General features: G+C 46.6%; 1 protein-coding gene across 1 annotated transcript in view; it reads left to right on the top strand.

The window, feature by feature from the left end:
* Positions 1-7888, top strand: part of MAD2L1 (mitotic arrest deficient 2 like 1) — a 33182-nt gene extending 25294 nt beyond the window's left edge. The window contains exon 5 of the mRNA XM_082243584.1: positions 7583-7888. Within this exon, the coding sequence (XP_082099710.1) occupies positions 7583-7752 (170 nt within the window). The 3' untranslated portion in view covers positions 7753-7888. The remainder of the gene's footprint in view (positions 1-7582) is intronic.
* Positions 7889-24372: the final 16484 nt, after the last annotated feature.

Raw genomic sequence — 24372 nt, 5'->3', positions numbered from 1 at the left:
ACCTTTTTGGCCCTGGCACTACGTAGGGTTGTACCCACCCCCTCCCAAACCCATCAGACTGAAGCTGTCCACTGACACGCATTCCAACAAACATATGAAAATGAAGGACTTTCGTAGACACCTTGCGGACCTTTATCGCGACACCAAAGCTTTTGACCAAGCCTGTGCGGAAACCTTTCTCTTTACCCTTTAACCTTCCTCTCCCTCCTCCCATCGGGAAAACCTAGAAAAGCCCATTACGGGTGATGAATTCAAATTTGCAATCAAAGCCCTAAAACAGCGTAAATTCCAGAGACCTGACTGGCTTTCTGCGACCTACAAGAAATTTGCTGACCTCCTCCCCCCCCCTTTAGTTAAAGCCTATAATTCTCTTGGATGGCTACTTGTTCCGCGCTGAATCAGTGTTGCTAAACCCACAACAGTAAAATCTGTTTGTATATGCAGTAAAGCATGCTTGTTATACTGCCACTGTGGAACCTAAGGGGTTATTCCTCTGCATTGTGTAAAAAGGCTGTTTGATCCTTGCTTCTCCGATCCTCCCCTCCTACCACTGTCCCCTGATAATTTCCTGATAGCACAGTCTATGGAGTCAAACTGCACATGCTCAAATTGTTGTGTATTGCTAGAGAGGTTTTTTTTTTTTCTTTTCTTGGGAGGGTGCATGTGATCAGCGCAAGGCCAGGCAGCACTGTCCAGACAGAGGATCAGGGGTTTTGCAGTCTGCTAGGACAGTCAGAAAACTCCTCCTACAAGCTTTAACCAGTGCTTGTCTGAACACTTGATAGAAGTCACAAGACTGCTCTAACTGCTGATGAGAAAAGGTATTAGCAGTTTATATTTACTAAAACTATTAAATTTCCATGTTGCTTGCACATGCCGGATTCCCTTATGCTTTATATCCCTAGATATATGCAAGGCCTTTGATGAACTACGCCGTTGGGGTTTTAGTGACCATTTTTTATGCTGGACCTCAGCACTATATGCGAATCCCACAGCCGTTGTTTAATACGCTGGCTTTCCTATACAATGCTTTACCCATCTAAGATGCCTGCCTTCCCCTGGCAATAGCCTCTGACCCTCCTAATTCATTCAGACCCTAATATCCATGGCCTAGAACTTGAAGGTCATCAACACAAACTGTCTCTTCGTAGATGATCACTTTGTCTCCCCGTAATTTCAGCACCTACCTTACTGGACACACTTTCCAGCTTTGGACACATTTCTGGCCTCATAGTTAATCCCAATAAATCATTAGCTCTCAACATCTACCTCCAATGCACTCTGTAGACCCAGCTCCGTGAGATTCTTCCTTTTCCATGGGCCGCCAGACACATTCTCCTCCCCCCCCCCCCCCCCCCAGCTAACCCTTCAGATCTTTAAGCTGCCAACTGTCCACCTATGCTTTCCAATCTTACGACACTACTGTCCAAATGGTCCTCGTTTCCTCTGACCTGGATGGGCAAGATTACTGTTAAAATGTCTATTCTCACTAAAATCCTTTACCTCTTCCGGGTACTCCCAATCCCGGGACTTTCCCCTATTTAGGCATCCTGCAACGCCGAGCCTCTCAATATGTCTGGGGCAAGCTAAGGTCCCAAACCTACGCTATACACACCCAAGATCGGAGAAGGCCTTGGGGGTGCCTAATTTTTTTGACATATTAGAAATATTATGCTGTTCCCTATATACCATGCTGCTTCAGAAACCCCCTTTATCGGCAGCTTTAGAATCTGTGAAATGTGACCCCCCCCCCACTCTCCCCTTTTCTAAAGCCAATCTCCTCTGGCTGGCCCCAGCTCATTGTCCTGTCAATAACCTGGTTATGAGACAGCCTTACTATATAGGATAGAAAAAAAGGTTGCTTGGCCTGCAGTCTCCTCATAATCCCTTACTCTCCTTGGTTCACAATCCACCCTTTTATCCAGCTTAGTCCTCTCCGACCTTGTTTACTGCTTGGTCAGCAGCAGACCTGATCTGAGCCCATAAATTCTTTGCGACCAATACTTTCAAATTCTGTCCGACGCTTTGTGAGACCTATGGTCTTCCCTCCTCTGAACTTTCGGTGCCTGCAAATTAAAGACATGGGCTATTCTCCAAACTATATGCCAATATCCTAACTCCAGACAGGGCAAAATCCTGGCTTATGTTAGCAAGTGGGAAAGATCTTAACCTCACCCTTTACCATGCTACTTGGTCACTAATCTGGCAGGCGACTAATCGTTCCTCTCCCAACGTCGCTACCTTAGAAACAAGCTACAAAGTGCTCACCAGGTGGTACCTGGTCCCTGCCAAGATGAACCAATTCCCGCAATACTCGCCACACTGTTTTCTTGGCTGTAATGAGCTGGGCACACCTCCACATTTGGTGGGAATGCCCCATAGCCAAATCCCTCTGGGAAGACAGCTTTGCGTTCCTGTGGAAACTCTTTGCCACTCCCCTATTGCCGAACCCTGCTGTGGCTCTCGTAAATAACAAACCAATGTCTTTTCACAATGCCAGTTTAAACTTCTGATTCATGTTACTACTGCAGCCAAAGAGACAATTGCTAAGGCCTGAAAATCCACTTCCCTGTGTGTACTCTAACTTCCCTGTGTCAAAACCTAGAATTACCCAATCAATGGTCCAACTATGCCAAACTAGAAGCTGTTCTATTGGACAAAGGGCATAAATTGGGGTGCCCTTGCATGTGTTTTCCTCTCTATAACTGAGAGGCTAAGCTGGGTGTCAGTCAAGACACCTGGCTGATCCCGACTTCCATTGTCATGATGACGCGGTGCCTGGACTGACTTCTGTGATGTCGGCAGAGAGAGGACTTCAGCCCGCTCTCTGCTGAAAACTGGTCACAGCAGTGCAGAAAGAACTGCACTCCTGTGAGCCATAGATGTACAGCCAAATGAGCTTTCAGCCCACTTTTGTATGCCTCTACAGAGAATGTTATGTACCTTGTGTTTGTTTTTTGTTTTTTGTTTTTTTTTTATCTCTTCTCATCCTACATGGTTGTTTCCATGCTCCATCTTTGTTGAGTCAAATGTGTTGTGAATATATACCTATTGCCTGTACCTTTTTTGTACTGGAACATATTTTGAATAAACTATATGAACAAGAAAGAGGTCCTCCAGGCCCCTCACTCCTTTTTAGTGTTTCCTCCAGCGGAGGAGATATGTTGCTCTGGAATCTGTTTTTTAACCATTGGTTATACTGCCCTCTACAGGAGTAGGACACTAGGCAGAAAGTCTGACTATGCCTATGGGCAGTCACAGTGGGTTTACTCCCTCTTCTGCTATAGGTACACTTTTTTTTTTTTTTTTTTTTTTTTTTCCTTTTACTAGACAGAATTTATTTTATTTTTTTTCCCTGTGAGATCTACAATCAACTGCCAGACTGGGCGACGGGCTGTATAATCTAGATCCAGTGGTCAACGCAATCTGGCCAGCGTGTGCAGACCTCAGCTCCACTGTTGGCTGTGACATAGCCCCACCGCTGTGAAAATAAATGACTTGCTGGCCTGCGTAAACGTATCACGAGGTTGCATACGACCCAGTCTTGGCCCGAGTGACAGCATTCCTCCTGGCCTACAGCCCCCCATTTCTTTTTTTTTTTTTTCTGTGAGATCTACATCTGCCGGACTGGGTGAAGGGCTGGATAATCTAGACCCCAGTCTGGCCAGCAAGCACACGCAGACCTTAGCTCCGCGCTAGGTCGGCCGCAACATAGCCCCACCAGACGGGGGCTGGCCTGCGAGTTAAACGCCTCGCAAGGTCGCATACAAGTGGGGTCTCTGCTGCTTTGCAGCGTTCCTCCTGGCCAACATCCCCCATTTCTTTGGAGAGGAGGTTCTGTCTGGAGCAGGGCCCCCTGGTTCCTGGTATGGTAAGTAACCCCCCTCTCCTCCTGCAGGGTTTTGGGGTGGACATGGTTACCTCCATGGGAAAGTCTCGACACCTGGGTTCACCACCTTCCTATTAGGCACCCCCCTTGTCGGTCTGGTGGTCCCTGTGGGCCATCTCGCCCCCCCCTTCACTGGGGCTGTGGGGTGGCATGGGTCACCGCCTAGGGTGGGGGCAGGGGGATGTGCCGCTGGCAACCGGGCGATCGGCTTTGGGGGGTGGGCTGTACCTGGTGGGAGCTCCTGCCAGGTCACCCCCTCCTGCCTTTTGCTGTTTTCTGTAGCCTAGGGATCCCTCCTGGGAGCCTTGTGGTGCCGCCATTTTCTTGTAGCCTGTGTGCTTACTGCACAGCGGCCATATTTGTGTATTCCAGTGGCCATTTTTCGGGGATTTGCCATTGAAAATAGCAGTGGCCATGACAGTGGAGCCCTCTGAGTGGCGATTTTGACGGTGGTAGCCCCTTCGCATCCCCTGGTGCTGACTCCCTGATCTTAGTTTCCTGGTCGCCGTTCATGCAGATTCTCCTGGTAGCTGCGGTGCCTGGTTTCTGCGGGGTGGTGAGTCTGCTGGGGTCCTCTCCCTCTGAGGATCGATTGATGCTCTGTGGCTGGCAACTGGGTGGGCTGCCAGAGCACTGGGGATTGTCCCTTCACAGTGTTTTAAAAAAATGTTTGTGGGGTCCCCTGGTGACTCATGGAGTCTTTGGAGCACATCTCCCCACCTGATCCCCTCTTTAAGGCTGTGGGACCCTCTGGGTCCCATCCATCCCAACGATGCACTGACGGTGGTCCTGGAGTCCTTGGTGTCCCAGGGGGAGTTGGCTTTTGGGCGAAGGGCTGGAAAAAAGCGCCCCCTTCCTCATCTGTCTCATCAGATCCTGAATCTGATTCGGCTGCCGCGGATGTGGGTCACCCTACTGGGTCTGTGACCACATCTTCCCTCGGGGTCGACTGACAAGGGATCGGAGCCCTTTGGGGCCGCCTCCTGGAGAATCCAAGGGAGCTTGGTCTGGCAAGTCGAGAGTGGGCTTCTCTAAACCTGCGGACAAGCCTCCTTCAGCATGGAGGTGGGCCCTCACTTGTAATTGGGGTGGGGGGGGATGTCTCTGCTGGTTCCCGGACCCGTGGACTGCTCTGGTACAAGTCAGGTGGGTCCACGAGGTCATTCGATCCAACTACAAGATCGAGTTTCGTTCTTACCCTCCGTAAGGTTCTTCCTTCCAATGTGTGATTGTTTTACTTTAAAGGGTGATGGTCCCGGTTCTGACTTAGGAATGTTTTCAGGGGTTTTTACTCAAACCTGTTTACAGTCCCCAGGAAGGATGGCAAGGTGCGTCCAATTCTGGACCTCAAGGCGCTGAATTGCTTTGAAGTGCAGAAGTTCAGAATGGAGTCCTTTCGCACGATGGTGGCTTCCCTGCCTCTGGCGGATTTTTCTTTCCTCCATCAACATCAAGGACGCTTACCTTCACATTCTAGTATGTGTCAGTCTCCAGTGCTTCCTCCGCTTTGCCGTGGGAGAGGAGCATTGTCAGTTTGTGGTGTTACCCTTTGGTCTCGCTTCTGCTCCTCGGGTCTTTACTAAAGCATTTAGTCCCGCTGCTAGCATTGTTACGCCAATGGGGGGGATTGTGGTACGGGGCTACTTGGACGTCTTCTACTGCTCTGGTGGAAAACCTGGAGATCACCATACAAGCTTGAGGTTGTTTGGGTGCATTCTGCTCTGTTTCCATCCACAAAGCTGGACTATCTGGGTCTGACTCTGGACTCGGCCTTAGCCAGAGTGCTCCTTCCTCTGGACAAACTCCAGAAACTGCAGGCTGTAATTCGTCTCCTGCTGTCCAGCAGATGGTAAACCCACAAATAACTTCAGGTGAAATACAGGACTCTCTGAAAACGTGGTGTGGCTGTTTCAAGATGCACAATAAGGAGGCACTTGAAGAAAGATGGGCTGCACGGTCGAGTCGCCAGAATAAAGCCATTACTACGCAAATGCCACAAAGTATCCCGCTTACAAAATACGCCAAACAGCCCAGAGATGAGCCTCAAACCTTCTGGCACAGTCATTTGGAGTGATAAGACCAAAATTGAGCTTTTTGGCCACAACCATAAACGCCACATTTGGGGAGTCAACAAGGCCTATGATGAAAGGTACACCATTCCTACTGTGAAACACGGAGGTGATCGCTGATGTTTTGGGAATGTGTGAGCTACAAAGGCACAAGAAATTTGGTCAGAATTGATGGCAAGATGAATGCAGTATGTTATCAAAAAATACTGGAGGAAAATTTTGCATTCATCAGCCCGGAAGCTGCGCTTGGGATGTACTTGGACATTCCAACTTGACCATGATCTTAACACAAGGCCAAGTCGCTCTGTCATTGGCTACAGCAGAATAAAGTGAAGGTTCTGGAGTGGCCATCTCGGTCTCCTGACCTCAATATCATTGAGCCACTCTGGGGAGATCTCAAACGTGCAATTCATGCAAGACGGCCCAAGAATTTACAGGAACTGGAGGCTTTTTGCCAGGAAGAATTGGCAGCTTTACCATCTGAGAAGATAAAGGGCCTCATCCACAAATGCCACAAAAGACTTCCAGCTGTCAATGATGTTAAAGGGGGCAATACACAGTGTTAAGAACTGGGGAATGTAAACTTTTTATCAGGGTCATTTTGGTAGTTTCTGTTGTCCTTATGATTTAAAAAGTAAACTCAGTTAATTGATTGGCTTCAGCCAAACACTAACCATGAGTGAAAAAAGTTTATCATTCATATTCTCGGAAAAATGGCCAAGAAATCATAAATTCTGCCAGGGTATGTAAACTTATGGGGACAACTGTAGCTAGGCTTTAACCACTTGCCGGGCACCAAAACAGCCTCTCTTGCGCGCCCTCAGGGGCGCGCAGTGCGGTGATCGTGGCCACACCATGTTGCTAGAACACGGCACGACCCCGATCTTGGTAAAGAACCAATGACTTTGCTCTTTACCCATGTGATCGGCTGTGTCAAATCACAGCCGGTCACATGTAAATGAGGAAGTGCCGTTTATCGGCTCTCCTCGCCTCATACTGTCAGAGCGTGTGGCGAGGAAAGCCGATCAGCGGCTCCTCCTAAAAGGGGAACCTAGGAAAGGTAATCAGGACACTGATCATCAGTGCCCTGATTACAGAAAAGCTAAAAAAAAAAGTGCCCACAGTGCACACAATCAGTGCCCATAGTGTTGCCAGTCAGTGCCTGCTCATCTGTGCCACCTCATCAGTACCCATCAGTGAAGGAGAAAAATTACTTATTTTCAAAATTTACTCACAGAAAATAAACTTTTTTTTTTTTTTTTGGGGTAAGAAATAAAAAAACCCAGCGGTGATTAAATACCACTAAAAGCTCTATTTGTGTGAAAAAAATGATAAAAATGTTATATGGGTACAGTGTAGCAATTGTTGTTCAATGTGTGACAGTGCTGAAAGCTGAAAATTTGGCCAGGGCCGGAAGGGGGTGAAAGTGCCCTGTATTGAAGTGGTTAAATACATTTTGGTCATTTGTGTCAATTTTAACTAACAGCTGCATTTAGAATGGGGAAAAGCCCTAGTTTTGTTTCAAGTACAGAACTAGTTGATATAACTGTCATACGAGATTGTTCATAGAAGTCACCCCTTTCCTACGTGGCTACAATTCTCTCATTACCTCTGATCATTTTAGGTGCCTTTGACTTGCTGATCTACACAGACAAGGATTTGGAAGTGCCTGAAAAGTGGGAGGAATCTGGGCCTCAGTTTGTTTTCAATTCTGAAGAAGTCCGGCTTCGTTCCTTTACTACTACAATCCACAAAGTCAACAGTATGGTGGCATACAAGAAGATAGACTCCTAGATTTTTTCTATTGATGTACAGAAAGCTGCTTCATCTTTTTCCTTGCTGCGGATGTCACTAGTGACTTGTGTTCTGATGTAGCTTTTAATTGTCTGCTTTCCCTTGTCTGGGATGTTGATATATTGTATAATAATTGGGAGGGAATGTGGGCATTTTATTCATGCATAAAAGTTTTGGAAATGTGAAGAGATTTTCATATGTTAAACTCTATTTTTTGACACTGCACATCATTGACTTTGTACTTCTTGTCAGAAGATTTTTTTTTTGCTGCTTAACTGTTACATTTCCTATCAGACACACATTTGGTTCCATCACTACTCCCAGTTAACTCTTCTGTTTTTATTTATGTGGATACTATGTTTGTAAATCGTAACATCAGATTTTTTTTGTAAATGTCAAGTTATCCATTTCAAAACCTTTTGATATAATAAAGTGTTGATATTTCTTAATGTGTGTGTGTGTGTGTGTGTGTGTGTGTGTGTGTTTTTTTTTTTGGGGGGGGGGGCTATATAGTATGATTGATATCTTCATGGCATAATGGTGCAGCACTGTGCTGATGAGCACAACTGCAGCTAGAAAAAGATTTCTTAATCGTATGCAGGACACGGGGTACTTCATGACTACTTTGGTTATGTTGCAGGTGGACACTGGCCACAAAAAGGCAGCAATTCCCCCATCTGGGCATAACCCCCTCCCAGCTCAGCTAAGGAAATTAGATGTTTAATTCATGCCAGTAGAACACCTGAATAGGGCTGCAACTAACGATTTTCATTATCGATTAGTTGGCTGATTAATTGGATAAAAACCTCCAAAAAAAAAAAAAAAAAGGTTGGTGTATAAACGTTCTTGAATATCTATATGCAGTGGTAATTTATAAATATCCAGCTATATAGTTAGATCTGTCTCAGAGTGGATTAAATATCTATGTATTATTAGAGGTTGAAACATGGCACATTTAAGACTCGGATCAATATTTTTAAAAAGACCTAAAACACTGTTTCTCTTACGTCCTCCGACAGTCGCCGCCACTTCATATTCATTACTAATGGGGTTATTGACCTTTGCTCCGTAGGAGTAGCTAGGCAACAAAAATTGTTAATATCAAAGCTTTTAGCATATCCCACCCCTAGGGGGTGGTCCCCTCAGTCAATACCTCCCTGCTTCCTGCATTCCCAACTCAGTTTCTAATGCCTAGCTTAGGACTAGCAAGGCTGATCCTGTGCTGGGACTCTGTCTCAGCCTTTATTCTCTTTTTCATTTTATTTTGAGTATTTTTCTCTTTCCTTTTACTTAGCTGTTATTTTTCAGCATTAGTTAGTTTCTTCAAATGAAGATGATCATGCGGAGCTGGGTCTCGGTCTGGCCACTCTGGTTCCCAGGGTTCAGGGCCAGGGGCTTCCCAGCCTGCCATCGAGCGTTCAGCTCAGGTTTCCCTGGCACATTGAACGACCCATCCCTGTTCGCTGCAGGGATGCTAGCGGTGAGGTGGCTACCTCACTGGAAGCCATTGCGGTTTCGCACCGCAGTTCCACTGCGTCCTGGCTGCGACACTCCCTGTCCTCTGTACGGCGGTTTGGTCGCTGGAGCAGGCTCCCCACGCCATCCGGACTGGTAAGTGCAAATCTATGTGGGGACCTGTCTGTTTTGGGTGTCAGTCTGGGACTGTGTGACCCTGCATGTCTGTGTTACTGCTGAGCTCCCTGTCAGTTCCTGTGAGGAATAGCTGCTTTTCTGTGGGCTGCAAGGGGGGGGGGGGCTCTCCCGCTCTGCTGTGTGACAGTATGGGACAGTCTGTGCTTGGACATGACGTGCGGCGGTCGCTGCTGCGACCCACCGTTTTTTTGCGGCAATATATGGTGGCCGGTCCTGTGTGGCGTGGCGCGGTGTTTTGGGGCCAAACGCCGCCATTTTGGCGGCGATCGATCAGGCCACATGTCGGCGCCATTTTCTAATTGCCCAAAGAATCCTCAGCCGAGCGGCTATGTTTCTGTAGCCTGCATAGGCTTTATAGGGCGGTCAGCTATTGCATCACTTCCTTTTGCTCTGGGACAGCGATCGGTGGCAGCAGCCTGTGTGATCTCTCCAGGTTTTACCTTTTTCCTTTTCCTGTATTCCTTGCCCAATGTTCTCATCCCTGTGGGGGTCGGTGTATTCGGTAGTGTGCGGTGGGCTACGCTTGCCGCGGTCTTAAAGGGGCAGTACTCCTTTTTTCTGCTATTGCTGGGGCATGGATTCTCAGGATTGCAAGTTTCCTCCCACCTTGGTGGGGGGCCAAGGGGCTGCTGCTTCCCCCGAGGGGGCTGATCTGGCTGCTATTGTGGCAAATTTGGCTGCTCAGGTGCAGATGCTAGTGGCTGATCGATCCACAAAACGGCCCAGAGTGTCAATTTCCTCTGATTCAGAGGGCGATGGGGCTGCTATGGCTGGAGTGCCTTTCTCAGGGTCTCGCTCATCTCTAGACCTTGTGGGGTCTGAGGGGGAGGCTGAGGTAGAAGGGGTTGATAATTCTCCCCCTGGCTCGTCTGAAGAGCTTGCACTCATGGATGAGCTAGTTGCTTCTATCAAGCAAATGCTGCATTTGGAGGAGGAACCATGTCCTCCTGCTTTGATGTCCTCTTATGGGACGCAAAGGAAACGCAAAACTACGCAGGTTTTTCCTTGCTCTGCAGAATTTCAGCGCGCGGTTGATGAACAATGGCGCAATTTAAAGAAGCCTTTTGCTGTGCCGAGTAGGTTCAAGCTGCGCTATCCCTTTACGCCAGCTACTGATGAGCGTTGGTGTGTACCGCCTCAGGTGGATCACGCGGTGGCTGTTTTGAATAAGTCTACTGCGATTCCTGCTGAGGATACCCCGGTGTTCCGGGACCCTACGGACAGGAGATTGGAGTCTCTTGCCCGTCATACTTATACGGTTGCTGGTTCTATGCTGAAACCTATTTTTGCTTCCATTATGGCAGCCCAGGCTATTGCGGATTGGATGCAGATGCTCAGGCGCATCCTGGTGGCTGACTCTGCCCCGCCGACAACGTTGGCTATGGTGGATCAAATTCATCAGGGTGTCATGTATTTGTGTGATGCGGACTTAGATATAGTCCCTTTGGCTGCGCGTCTCCAAAGTGTGGCGGTGTTGAACCGTCTTCTGCTATGGCTGAAGTGCTGGTCTGTTGACCAATCTTCTCGCAAGACTTTAGCTAATTTGCCCTACGCAGGATCTCGCCTTTTTGGTGAATCCTTGGATACTCTGATAAAGGGAATTTCCGGGGGTAAGAGCATGCTCTTGCCCCAATCTCACAAGCCTAAGTTTGTTCGTGGTAAGAAGAATACCTCGTTTCGGTCCTCTCAGGGGTCCTTTCGTGCCTTTCAGTCGCACTATAAGGGCAAGCCCTTCAAGGGCCAAGGCTCCCAGAAAAAGCCGTGGACAGGTAAGCAGAAGTCCGGCCAGTCCGGGTCCACTGCCCATAACAATGCGGCCTGAAGGGGCGCCCTCACCCAGTTCTGGGGTGGGGGGACGTTTGCTCTGTTTTCTTCAACCCTGGCTGGCCCGCATTCGGGACAGGTGGGTTCAGGAAATCGTTCGATCTGGATACAAGATCGAGTTTCTCTCTCGGCCGAGCAGATTTTTTCCCTCAAATCTTCAGCTGTCTCCGGAGCGCTTGCAGGATCTGCACCTGGTGGTGCGGGACCTGCGGGCCCAGGGAGTGGTGGTTCCGGTGCCTCATCGGGACAGATTTCGGGGGTTCTATTCCAATCTGTTCACTGTGCCCAGAAAGGAGGGCAAGGTACGTCCGATTCTGAACTTGAAAGCTCTGAACTGCTTTGTGCGGGTTCGCAAGTTCCGCATGGAATCCCTGCGATCAGTGGTGGCTGCCCTGGTTCCGGGGGAATTCATGGCCTCCATCGACTTGAAGGATGCGTATCTTCACATCCCCATTTTCGAGGGTCACCAGAGGTACCTTCGATTCGCCGTTGCGGAGGATCATTACCAATTCGTGGCGTTACCCTTTGGTCTCGCTTCGGCTCCGCGGGTTTTCACCAAGGTGCTTGCGCCTGTTCTGGCTTTATTGAGAGCCCAGGGCATTTCTGTCCTGGGGTATCTGGACGATATCCTGATTCGGTCTGCGACCAGTCAGGGCCTGGTGAACGACCTGTCCGTCACAATGCAGACTCTGCAGGAGTTTGGTTGGACGATAAATTTTCCAAAGTCAACGCTGGGTCCGTCGGTTCGTCTGCCCTACCTGGGGATGATCCTGGACTCTGTTCAAGCGAAGGTCTTCCTGCCGGACGACAAGCTTCGGACGCTTCAGGACGAAGTCAGGTCCCTCAGGGACAATCAGTGCTCGTCACTCCGGACATGCATGAGGTGTCTGGGATTGATTGTCTTGGCTTTCGAGGCGATTCCCTTCGCCCAGTTCCACACGCGGGATCTTCAGGCGGAGATTCTGGCCAAGTGGGAGGGGCGTCCGCAGTCCCTGGATCTGAGGATCTCATTGAGCCAACGCACCAGAAGGGATCTTCTGTGGTGGCTCCAGTCCCCGGCGGTGTCGGGGGGCAAGTCTTTTCGTCCTTTGTCGTGGACGGTGCTCACCACGGATGCCAGCCTCTCGGGCTGGGGTGGTGTTCTGGGCGTTCTGTCCGCCCAGGGAACTTGGTCGGAGGAGGAATCCTCCCTTCCGATCAACATTCTGGAATTGCGAGCGATACATCTCTGCCTTCTGCGCTGGACGGACAGGCTACAGGGCCGTCCGGTTCGGGTGCAGATGGACAATGCCACAGCGGTGGCCTACATCAACCACCAAGGGGGCACCAGGAGTGCCCGCGTGGCTCGGGAGGTGGCCGACATTCTATCTTGGGCCGAGACGCACGTCCCGGCGATAACGGCAGTTCACATTCCGGGGGTGGAGAACTGGCAGGCGGATTATCTGAGTCGCCAGACCTTGGACCAGGGGGAATGGTCCCTGCACCCGGATGTCTTCCAGATGTTGTGCGCGAAGTGGGGTCCTCCAGATGTGGACCTGTTCGCGTCTCGTCTAAACAACAAGGTGGAAAGGTTCGTGGCAAGGACGCGTGATCCTCGGGCAGACGCATCAGACGCGTTGGTGACGCCCTGGCATCGGTATCATCTGATGTATGCCTTTCCACCGATTCAACTACTGTCCAGGCTTCTTCGCAGGTTAGCCTCGGAACCGCACACGGTGATTCTGGTGGCGCCAGACTGGCCTCGCCGGTCTTGGTCGACGCTCCGTGGAGTCTGCCACTTCGGGAAGATCTCCTGTCTCAAGGACCAATATTCCATCCTGCTTTGACGGCCTGGCTGTTGAAAGCCAGGTCCTTAAGGATAGGGGTCTCTCCCCTGAGGTCATTCCCACTTTGATCAAGGCTATAAAAGCCTCTTCGGGGAAGATTTACTACCGTACTTGGAAAGCGTATTTTGCCTGGTGTGAGTCCAGGGGGTACTCCCCTCGCTCATACTCGGTGTCGAGAGTGTTGGCTTCCCTTCAAACGGGCGTGGACCAGCGCTTGGCGTTGGCTACGATTAAGGGTCAGATTTCTGCGCTGGCCGTTCTCTTTCAACGCCCTGTGGCGTCTAACTCCTTGGTTAGCACCTTTGTTCAAGGGGTGCGACACCTGGTCCCTCCTAGGAGGGAGCCTTTGCCTCCATGGGACTTGAACCTTGTTCTGTCCGTGTTGCAACATGCTCCTTTTGAAAAGATCAGGGAGATCTCGTTGCCTCTGTTGTCCAAGAAGGTCGCCTTTTTGGTGGCGATCACTTCGGCTCGCAGAGTGTCGGAGCTGGCAGCTTTGTCCTGCAGGTCTTCATATTTGGTGATTCACTTAGATAAGGTGGTCTTGCGACCTAACCCGTCTTTTCTTCCAAAAAGGATTTCGGAGTTTCATCTCAATGAGGACATTGTCTTGCCTTCGCTTTGCGCGAAACCTACGCATCCGAAGGAGGTGGCTTTGCATTCCTTGGATGTTGTTTGGGCGATCAGGGTTTACCTGTCATCGATTAAATCCTTTCGCAAGTCGGATTCCCTATTCATCCTTCCAGAGGGACCTCGGAAGGGCATGGCGGCGTCGGCTTCTACCATCGCCAAATGGATCAGACAGACCATTGAGCAGGCCTATGCTTTGAAGGGGAAAGTCCCTCCAGTCTCTGTGAAGGCGCACTCTACCAGATCTCTGAGTACGTCTTGGGCCTGTCATCATCGGGCTTCTGTGGCCCAGGTGTGTAAGGCGGCGACTTGGTCGTCCGTTCACACCTTCTCAAAATTCTACAAGGTGGATGTTCAGGCATCGGCAGATGCTTCCTTTGGCCGCAAAGTTCTTAGTGCGGCAGTGCCTTAGGGTCCCTTGTTTTGGGTCCTTGGCTGTTGGGATGTTTTTATCCCTAGGTTACTTGTTTTTCCTGGGTTGTTGCTCCTGTTGAGCAAGTAGTTTTTCCATGTTGCCCAGTTGGTTTCCTTACTTGGTAAGGTTCCTTTTTTTCTGATGTGGGTACTGCGGTGCTTTAGGCGCGGCTGCGTTTTTCCCACCCCTCATGTCTACACTGCTATGGGACGTCCCCATTAGTGATGAATATGAAGTGGCGGCGACTGTCGGAGGACGTAAGAGAAAACTGAATTTTTGTAAAATCTTACCTGTAAAATTCCTTTCTCTGAGTCCTCCGACAGTCGCCGCCCCCGCACCTCTTTTTGGGGGTTTGTTTTATGTACTCTACTGCTATGCTACTGAAACTGAGTTGGGAATGCAGGAAGCAGGGAGGTATTGACTGAGGGGACCACCCCCTAGGGGTGGGGATATGCTAAAAGCTTTGATATTAACAATTTTTGTTGCCTAGCTACTCCTACGGAGCAAAGGTCAATAACCCCATTAGTGATGAATATAAAGTGGCGGCGACTGTCGGAGGACTCAGAGAAAGGAATTTTACAGGTAAGATTTTACAAAAATGCAGTTTTTGCAAATTTTCAGACTGGATTGGTATAGAATATTCATGATAGACTCCCTTATTAATAGGCAGGTAGCTGGATACAAGCTCCCTGCACCTGCTGTCACTTTTGTTGGCCATACACAAACTAAATTTATTTCGAAAATTTTTAAAAACCTTCATCTGATTTCCTCATTCATTCATTAGTGGGGCCTATTCGGTGTTCGTTGTCAAGCACAGTGACAGGAAAATTCGAAGGATCAGAATAGAAAACTTCTCAATCAAACAAATCTTCAAATGGTGTATGTGGTTTTTGCTCAGAAGCTATATTCATTTTAAAATTGAATGTTAAAAGCAAGTGGAATTTTCAAACACTCGTCCATTCAACGAATATACAATAATTTTTGTAGAAATATAGATGCAAATATTTTTGTCCAAAAATCCAATACATGTATGGGCAGCAGAAGACATTTAGTAGCAGCAGCATGCTTATTTTTTTTTTTTTATCACCTGTCATGATGGGGTTAAAAGAAAAAAATAAAAAATAGCCCTTTTAAAGTAAAAAAAAAAAAAAAAAAACAGCAGATATCGCTACTGTAATATAATTTCTACTGTGAGAGACGGTTCACATATGAGCGATCCGACTTGCCGGGGCGACCTCACAGGTCGCGGTGCGCAGCTCGCACCGCGACCTCGGAGCGGCCGGCACGGACTTCATATCATTGAAGTCAATGCAGGTCGCTCCGGGTCACCCCAAAGAAGCTCTGGACCCTTTTTCTAAGTCGGAGCGACTTGTGTCGCTCCTATTAGAACGGGTCCACAGCTTCTCTATGGCAGGCGACCAGGTCGCCTGACAGGTTGCCCCAGTGTGAACGGGGTCTTAAACAGTGAAAGTATTATCTTGTATCATGTGTATGTACATAAAAAAAAAAATATGCCCAGAAGTCGGATATGCAGGATATTTTAACTGGGAGTCAGACATGAAGCTATATGAAGGGCGGAGGGGGGAAAAAAAACATTTTATATTTAAAGGAGTACTAAAAGCTGATACTTTTTTTCATGAATATAATAATTTTAAATATAATGCACAATACTAGTAAACTTTTACTTTAAATGTAATTGTAATGCCTTATATTACCTCCAGTTTATCGGCCTCCACCTTCTCTGGGTTCGGATGCTGATCTTCCCTGCACAGACCCTTAGGCCTCATGTACACTGCTACTTGTAAACGGACGTTTAGGAGCAGTTGGGTGTTTTTTTCAGAAGCCTCTGAACCCTCCTCTGTTATCTTATCTGTCCATGTACACTGAGTCGTTTACAGTCATTTATAAGCAGTTGAGTTCAGTGTCGTTTTTTTGGAAAGCAATTATTTGCGTTCAGAATGTGTGTTTACCGGCGTTTCAAACGCAAAACTCGACCGAACGCGGTCACCCGCGTTTAGCGCTTGCGTTTTTACTGTTTAAAGGGGAATTCTTTTTTGACCTCTAAAAATGGATCTGAGCGCAAATGCCCGCTAAATGCTGCTAAACGCGGCATGCAAACTTGATACAACGGACGTTTTAAAAGTCCTTTAAATTCCAGCGTTCAAAGGACTTTTGAAAACGTCCCGTGTACATTAAGCCTTAAAGTGATTGTAAACATTAGATTTCTTTTTTTTTAACAACAATCTTGTCATACTTACCCTCTCTATGTAATGATTTTGCACAGAACAGCACCTGATTCTCCTCTCCCCCCCCCTCCCCCCACATCTGGCTCCTCCTGCCTTTAAAGTGCCCCTAAAGGAAGCAGCAAAGTATAGTACTGTACAGAGTGTCCCTATAGCAAGGTAAAAAAGCCTCTGCCTTTAGAATCACTTGGTTCTTTCTTTTGCCCAGGAATTAATTTCCCATGAGGCATTGCTCCTCACAATTTCACACGTTCTCTGCCATCTACCTACATGTATGGACGGTGTACTGAGCTGTATGTGCGTTGCACTGTATTTTCTGATATGTAAACAAATAATGCATTCTGTATGCAGGACAACTAATCAGCTGATCGATTACGAAAATAGTCGACTATTTTCATAATCGATTAGTTGTCGATTAAACGATTAGTTGTTTTAGCCCTACACCTGAAGGTGCTCCTTGCACAGAATATATAGTACACTGGGTCTATGTGGCTAGGCTATACAAGTCTTGCATGGTATCTCTATCCCCTGGAGGTGTAGCAGAATGTGTTTTGAGGTGTAATTCGAAGTATACCTGTAACGGAACTGTCCCAGCACCCAGCTTTGGTGCTTCCGTCAGTATACAGCTTCTTCCAGTCGACATAGAGATCAGATATTATAGCGGACCATACAATACTAGCTGACAATAGCTTGTATGAGAATTTAAACTGTTTATTGAAAACTTACACAGAATATATAGTGCACCAGGTCAGGTGAGCCTGATCACATCATATGCAAAGGCAACTGTATACAGAAAAAAAAATAACAATTAGGAACAAAACAACATATGCTATAAATGTTAAAACAACTAGCAACCCAGGCAATGTGATTAATCTGAGATCTCACTCTAGGTCAGACTTCCCAGTCCCAAGGTCACAACAACGTACATTATACATAACATCCCACAATAGTGTACTAGCAGTCAGACAATAGGTCTTAAGTATACTTCCCCCATTGTTAATTAACAGAAAAACACAGAACACCTTATTAAACACCTATAGCAGGAGTCAACCAGCACGTGGCAGCTTCCTGATTATATTACCATCTGCAATGAGTCTCAGTCTGATACAGTAGAATTATTCATTTAAAGTACTCCAAACCACGCTCTGTCCACTAAGAAGTTGTCTATTTTCTCGGTCACTCTGTGCACCTAATAGACGCAGGGTGTCTTACTCCTAACAGGGCCCTGTGGTGCTGAAACAGGAGTTTCACATCCTCTCTAAGACTGGGCTCTGTGAGCCTCCTGCCCAAAGTGACTTCCATCACAATACCTATGCTCTGTGTTACACAAATATTTGTCAGTTAATAAAATATTTCTAAGGGAAAAAAAAAAATAATTTTCTTTCGTGCATTTTCCAAAAAATCGTACTCACTATATCTTTCATACCTTTTGGTGTTTGCGTTTCAAAATTAGGTAATTTTGTGGTTGCTTCGCCTTCCTGGCACTTCAAGGACCCAAGAAATCTAATGGGAAGTCAGGAAATTAGATGTCATTTTATGCCCCTAGAATGTCCAAAGGTGTTCTTTAGATTTTGGGCCCCTGTGTCTAGGATGTGGAAAACAAAACCCACACACGTGGTTTCCCTATACTCGAGAGGAATAGAAGAATGTGTTTTAGGATGTAATCGTGTGTCTGCTGTGTGCGAAAATTTGTTAAAATGACAACTTTGTGGGGGGAAAAAAAAAAAAAGTAATTTCTTCACCATGCCTCTTACTAAATACATTGGGCAACCTACTTTCCAAAAGGGATCATTTTGGGGATATGTATACTGTTCTAGCAACTTAGGGCCTCAAAAAATTAGATGGGCAGTTGGTACATAAGAACTGATCTCTCCATCTATATATATATATATATATATATATGTAACTTTCTCCCCCCATATGTCGGCCCCCCATCTACCCACACCTAGCTCCCCCCCCCCAGGGGGTTCTCCAGATAACCTGTGGGGTGTTGAGCAGGCGATGGGGGACACGCGGTTTTATGGGGTGCTGTCCTGGTGGGGGCTCCTGCCAGGGCCCCCTTTACTGTACGAATTTCCCTTGGTGTCCTCTGTGGGTCCTGGGCGCTGCGTGCAGCCACCATTTCGCCATGGACGGCTGACACTACATACAGTGGCCATGTTTGTGTAGTCCAGGAGACATTTTCTTAGTGTTTCCCATTGACTAAAGCGGTGGCCGTGTTTTTTGGAGCCTTGAGGGGTGGTGATTGTGGCAGTGGACCTCTAGTGACTGACTCCTGGACTTCCTCTTCCTTTACGATAGCCGCATGGAATGGTGAGTGATTGTGGGATACTCCTCTCTCTCCGCTATAGTAGCGATTCAGCTGTGCTGAGACTAATAGTGCCGGGGTCACTTGGCAGTGTTTGTTACTATTTTTGCCTTGAGGTTCTCTGACTAACATGGGAGTCCCTGGAGCAGGTTTCACCCCCTGATCCCATCTTGGAGGTCCCAGTCCACCCTGTCTGCGATGGCGGTGGCTCTGGATTCTTTAGTGTCCAAGGTTGATGTGTGCAAAAGAGGACCAGAAAAAAGCATCTCAGCACTTGCATGCGGGTGCTGGGCCTGATGGTGTGTACCTTCGAGGCGGTTTCGTTTGCACAGTTCCACGCGAGACCTCTGGAGAGAGAGATTCTTGCCAAGTGGGACAAGAATCCACAGTCTCTAGATAATCTGATGCTGCTGCGTAGGGGATGAGAGGGTCCCTGATCTAGTGGCTTCACTCTCCGGCTCTTCGACAAGGAAAATCCTTCCTTCCCCCTGTACTGGACGGTAGTCACCATGGATGCCAGCCTGTCCGTGCCCAAAACACCTCCCCACCCGGATTGTGCTCAGGGGGTCTGGACTCTGGAGGAGTCCAGACTACCAATCAATGTACTGGAACTTCAGGCGATCAAACTTTGTCTGGTCTGTCCGGTTTGTCTACAGGGGTGTTCCCTACAGATTCAATCGGACAATGCCACGGCCGTGGCATATGTCACTCACCAAGGGGGCACAAAAAATGTCCTTGTGGCTCGAGAAGTAGCCCGTATACTAAGGTGGGCGGAACGGTTCGTTCCAGCTCTCTCTGCTGTGCATATTACGAGGGTAGAAAATTGGCAGGCGGATTATCTCAGTCGACAGGCCTTGGACCAAGGGGAGTGGTCTCTTCATTCCAGAAGTGTTTCACCAGCCGTGTCTCCGGTGGGGAACTCCCGAGGTGAACCTGTTGGCCTCTCAACAGCAAGGTGCAGAGATTCGTGGCAAGGTTTCGAGATCCTCTAGCCGACGCCACGGACGCACACTGAAGGCTCCTTGGGGCCAGTACCAGCTGATATACGCCTTTTCACCTCTCAAACTTCTGTGGAGACTTCTACGGAGGATCAAGGCAGAAGAAATTCCGGTCATCCTTGTGGCCCCAGACTGGCCTCGTCGGTCTTGGTACCCAGATCTAGAAAGGCTGGTCTATGATGTCCCTTGGCGACTCCCTCTCGAGGAAAGACCTGTTGGCCCAAGGGCCGATCTTCCATCCTGCTTTACAGTCGCTGGCTTTAATAACTTGGCTGTTGAAAGCCAGGTGCTGAAGGATAGGGGGTTGTCAGACTCAGTGATTCCCACGCTGATAAAGGCTAGGAAATCTACCTCTAGGAAAGCATACCGCGTTTGGAAAGCATACATTGCTTGGTGTGAGTCTCTGGGGGTTCCTCCCCATTCATTTTTGGTGGCTCGCATTTTGGCGTTTCTCCAAAGAGGTGTGGGACAGCTCCTGGCCCTGGGTACCATCAAGGCCCAGGTTTTCGGCCTTGGCGCCTTCATTCAGGGGGTTTTCCATTTGGCTCCACCTATGCAGACTTCTTTGCCCCGGTGGACCCTCAATTTGGTACTGTCAGTTTTTCAGAACCCCGCCATTTGAAAATATTCACGAGATTCCTTTGCTTACATTGTCCCAGAAGGTAGCCTTCTTAGTGGCAATCACTTCCGCACGCAGGGTGCCTGAGCTGGCAGCCTTGTCTTGTCATTCACCTTATCTGGTGGTTCACAGAGATAAAGTGTTGCTTCGCCCTTGTCAGTCGTTCCTTCCTAAGGTTGTCTCTGGTTTTCATCTGAATGAAGACATTGTGTTGCCTTCCCTGTGTCCTAAGCCTAAGCATCCTAAGGAGATTGTCTTGCATTCTCTGCATATGGTTCGGACGATCAGGGTGTAGCTGGCGGCAACTGAGTCGTTTAGAAAATCAGACTCACTTTTTGTCCTTATGGATGGACCTCACAAAGGGTTGGCTGCATCTGCCACGGCCATTTCCAGATGAATCAGACAGACGGTAGTGCAGGCTTATTCGATCAAGGGTCAGGTTCCTCCTTTCCCTTTTAAGGCACATTCTATGCAGGCACTTAGTTTTTGCTGGGCCTTCCGCCATCAGGCGTCAGTGATGCAGGTTTACAAGGCGGCCACCTGGTTGTCTGTGCACACTTTCACAAAATTCTACAAAGTAAATGTGTTGGCATCTGTGGATGCTGCTTTTGGCTGCAAGGCTTTGCAGGCCTCTGTTTGAGAGGACTTGGTCCTCTTTGAGGGTGTATTGTTTTTTTCAGTTGATCTCCAGTTGTTCCTAGTTGAGTTCCATGTTCCCTGGTTTGCTAGGTTTAGCCCTTGGGAATTTTTTCTGTTGTGTTTTTTCCCACCTCTCATTTTGACACTGCTTTGGGACGTCCCTATGGTCAAGAAGATTCTGTCAGTCAATGAACGAAAGAGAAAACTGGATTATTGTCTTACCGTAAATTATTTTTCTCTGATGTTCATTGACGGACACAGCACCCACCCCTTTATTGAGTTGGGTTATTTTTCCTCTGACACTGCTTGCAACAAAACTGAATGCATATAGCAGGAAGTGGAAGTATACCCCCTGGGACTGTCCCATTGGCGTGGTAAAGCTTTTTCCTGCCTAGTGTCCTCCTCCTGTAGGGGGCAGCATAGCCCTATGGTCAAGAAGATTCTGGAGCTGTGTCCGTCAATGAACATCAGAGAAAAGGATTTTACGGTAAGACAAGAATCCAATTTTTTTTTCTACAAAGAAATGTAGAATGTTTTTTGGCACAGATTATTTGCAAAGTTTAACAGAAAAATATTTTTTTTCAAAATGTCAGTCTTTTTCCTACCACCAAAATAAAGGTCTGTGTAAAAAAAAAAAAAAAAAATTATATAAAATTAATTTGGGTACACTGTTGCAATACTGAGTAATTGTCATTCAAAGTGTGACAGCGCTGAAAACTGCAAAATGGCCTAAAATGGAAGAAGGTGATGCTGTCTAGTCTTCAAGTGGTTAAATATGTATTGCAATATATGCAAACCATCAATAATTGTAGAGAGACAACGGCAAGGGGAACTTTTTGCTGTCAATACAATTTTTATTCAGAGGTTAGTGAAGACCTACATTTTTAAGGGTTCTTCTGTGGTAAAAAAAATATTGGAGTTTATGGATAAAACTTTTTCCTTTGAATACTGGATTACTCCAGATAAGTAGAAAAGGGGGAAAGAAAGGAACTGGCCACAGCTGGAAAAGGGGCTGCAGAAATTCACCCAAATTATTTTTGGTAATACATTTGGTAATAGTTCGTGGTCAAGTTTTTATTTAAATCTTATAGCATAACTATTCAGGGAAAAATGGACTGTCATTATTGACCTCTTCTTTTGGAAGAGGCAATCTCCTAATGGCCTCAACTTTTTTTTTTTCACTGTCCCAAAAAATGTATGCAGATCAGGAGTTATAACTTCATGTCAACTTTCTCAGACCCCGTTCACAACTTAGCATTTCTCAGCTCGTAAAACGCTCATCTCTGAAGTTCCAAATCGCTCAACAAGCAAAATCCCATTCATTTCAATGGCCCCTGGTCACATTTGAGCGGTTTGACGCCTAAAGCATGACCGACTTTAGGCCAATTTGGAGTGTATATTTTTATGTATTCAATTTTATGGCACACATTACATTTTATAGTGTTCATTTTTATTGAGATGAATTGTCTTTCATTTGTATGGAGGGGGATCTCGGGCTGCTGTGGACTGTTACCATTCAGAACTATATACCCCTTTCTTTTGTTTCTGGCGCCTGTTCTTTTTTTGAGTGTTCAGTTTACAAAAAGCAAACCTGGGTTCTTATAAAAACCCAGAACAAGACAACACTTTTATCATGTAAGATTATAAAGAGGCCACACAGCACTTCTGCACCTGCAACAGAAGGTATTGGTTTCTGTATTGGTAATTAATATCCTTGGAGAATATTCTGTATAACTACAATAATTGTGTGACTCAAAGAGACAAGAGTTCCCAAGGCCCAAGTCATCTTCTAAAAGACCAACATTAGATACCCATTTGGATTTAGTTTTTTTTCCACAGGTAACCCTATATAATCTTTATGTCTACTTATAACTTACTTTCAGAATAAAGATTATTTGAATTTAACTCAATAGCAATTGAAATATGTAAACTGCTTATGTTGTAGATACGTACAGTGATAATTTTTCCTACTAGCTATAATTTATGTCCTATTGATTTGTAAGCAATAAGCAATTAGAAGCTATAGTTTAGCATAGAATATAGTATTCAACTGCAGGTGATACTCCTCACTCCAGGGGCTGAAGTCACAGTTACATTTGTGAGTTACCTTGTGCTGGGTTACACTGATTGCTTTCTGCATATTGTCATATTTAGGTATACAGAGATGTACTGGTGGAATATCCAGTGAGGTATAGTCTCGCCGGCCCATGGGAGAAAGATCATCCCCACAGTAGAGCTCTTTATACAGAAAGACCCTAGAGTTTCCACATGGTGTGGTAGTAGGAGGAGCTCCTCAATTCTTTCTCCCATGGGCCAGCCAGACTATAACTCACTGGATATTCCACCAGTACATCTCTGTATACTGTGTGATCTAGTTAGAAGATGAATGGAAAAATATATAAACTGAAATCTTCTGGAAAAAAAATCTACTTTTGTGATCATGTACATTTAAGAGGTCCTGAAGAAGTGGTCATTTCCGCGAAACGCGTTGACCCTGGTTCCTCATCTCGACCAACACCCATATATGTTTGTAGTGGATAATGTTTTGCTGTTATCAGTATGCAAGCCATGTTAATTTGATAAGTGTTTTTAAATATTTTATTGTTTAAAATAAAGATTTTGGACATATTTTTTCTTACATTACTTTTGTGATCACTGGAGAAGTATATAAAATTCCACTACCTACCTTTTGTTGCAATATTTGTATTCAGTGAATAGTTCAAAGAATACAAGTGAAAGGTAGCTGCAGTAGGCCAGAAGTACAGCAGGAGTGTACTATCCGAAATAAATAAATGTATTAATTTTACACTACACAGAAGAGATCCAGATACGCATTAACATCAGCAGAGGTAACTTTTTTCCTAACTGAAATGACCAAAACCTCTTTGCTTGGAGTTCTGCTATAGCTGTGGCTTAAAGTATAACTAAAGGCAAAACTTTTTGTTTTTAGTTTTGGATAGAGTGGAGCAGGATTAAAACGTTTTTCAGTTTTTATTGTTGTCTGTGCCCCCATTAGGGAGATTCCCCTTCTCTCTTTGTCCTATTTTTGAAAGTGGATGTAAAAGAAAATCCACAATTTTGGGTTGTTAACAGAAAAGTAATAGAGGAGAAATCTTCCAATGGGGACACTACTTCTGGTGACCTGGGAGGGTCCCCAAGGAATTGCCTTAATTTGCAGGGATTTCCTCTCATTTCCTGTTTGGCTATGGGACAGGAAGCAAAGCGAAATCTCCACAATGGGAAACAAATGGCAGAAAAAAAAAAAAAACCTGACAGGGATTGTAGCCCTCCTTTGCTCCATCCAAAATGAAACTTTTTACTTTAACAATGTAACTTTCATCTACATATATAAGATTTTAAAGAAATATTGCTAGAGATGAAGTAGAAAGCACCACATCCCTTTGTTTAAAGTAGCTACAATGGAGGGGGGCAAAGTAGGACTTTAACGGTGCAAAATGATGGAGA

The sequence above is a fragment of the Pelophylax lessonae genome (assembly GCF_965119305.1).
Source record: "Pelophylax lessonae genome assembly, chromosome: 1".
Lineage (NCBI taxonomy): Eukaryota > Metazoa > Chordata > Amphibia > Anura > Ranidae > Pelophylax > Pelophylax lessonae.
Note: the sequence above shows the minus strand (reverse complement) of the source record. Positions and strands in the feature narration are given on the sequence as shown.